A 511-nucleotide genomic window follows, 5' to 3' on the forward strand; every position below is an offset into this window, starting at 1 on the left:
TTTGAGAAAGTCATAGGTTAAAAGCCCTGTAGATCAGCAACGTACCTGAAATTAAAAGCCTCTGGAGGCATGTAAACGCCATCTCCCACCCTGAACTGGTTGCCCTTAAAGCAGGCCAGGGCGTACAGCGCCTTTGAGTCGTTGTTCTCGTTCTCCAGCGGCTCGTACACTCGAGGGGTTTCCTGTTCTTCTTTGTCTTTATTTCTGACACAGCTGCCGCAGAACCTGACGTCCAACAGGAAGAGTTCCCTTCAAGTTCTTTGCTACGAACAGTCTAACAACATTTCATGTGCGGTCTGTGGTGCTTACGTGAAGGGGCAGTTATCTGATGGAGTCGTCTTTGGGGGCATCTCAAAGCGGGCGAAGTCCGTATCATACCAGAACTGGTAGAAGAAACTCTTTCCATCATCTTCAATGATGTTGACGTCACTGTCCGTGCCTCCCTTAGATACCAAAGCAAACAAAGCATTAAAAACTAACAAAATATTGATATAATACCTGGACCTTCCCA

At 46.8% G+C, this 511-nt stretch overlaps 1 protein-coding gene across 1 annotated transcript; it reads right to left on the reverse strand.

Annotated features, from left to right (window-relative positions):
• Positions 1–17: 17 nt before the first annotated feature.
• LOC112486712 (DNA (cytosine-5)-methyltransferase 1-like) lies at positions 18–479 on the reverse strand. Its single transcript, XM_025054041.1, has 2 exons — positions 310–479; positions 18–225 (listed from the first exon to the last, which is right to left on the reverse strand). The coding sequence occupies exons 1-2, from the start codon at positions 348–350 to the stop codon at positions 18–20; spliced, it is 249 nt and encodes an 82-aa protein (XP_024909809.1). The 5' UTR covers positions 351–479.
• Positions 480–511: the final 32 nt, after the last annotated feature.

Source organism: Cynoglossus semilaevis, unplaced genomic scaffold (genome assembly GCF_000523025.1).
Source record: "Cynoglossus semilaevis isolate Cse_v1.0 unplaced genomic scaffold, Cse_v1.0 C18829465, whole genome shotgun sequence".
Taxonomy (NCBI): domain Eukaryota; kingdom Metazoa; phylum Chordata; class Actinopteri; order Pleuronectiformes; family Cynoglossidae; genus Cynoglossus; species Cynoglossus semilaevis.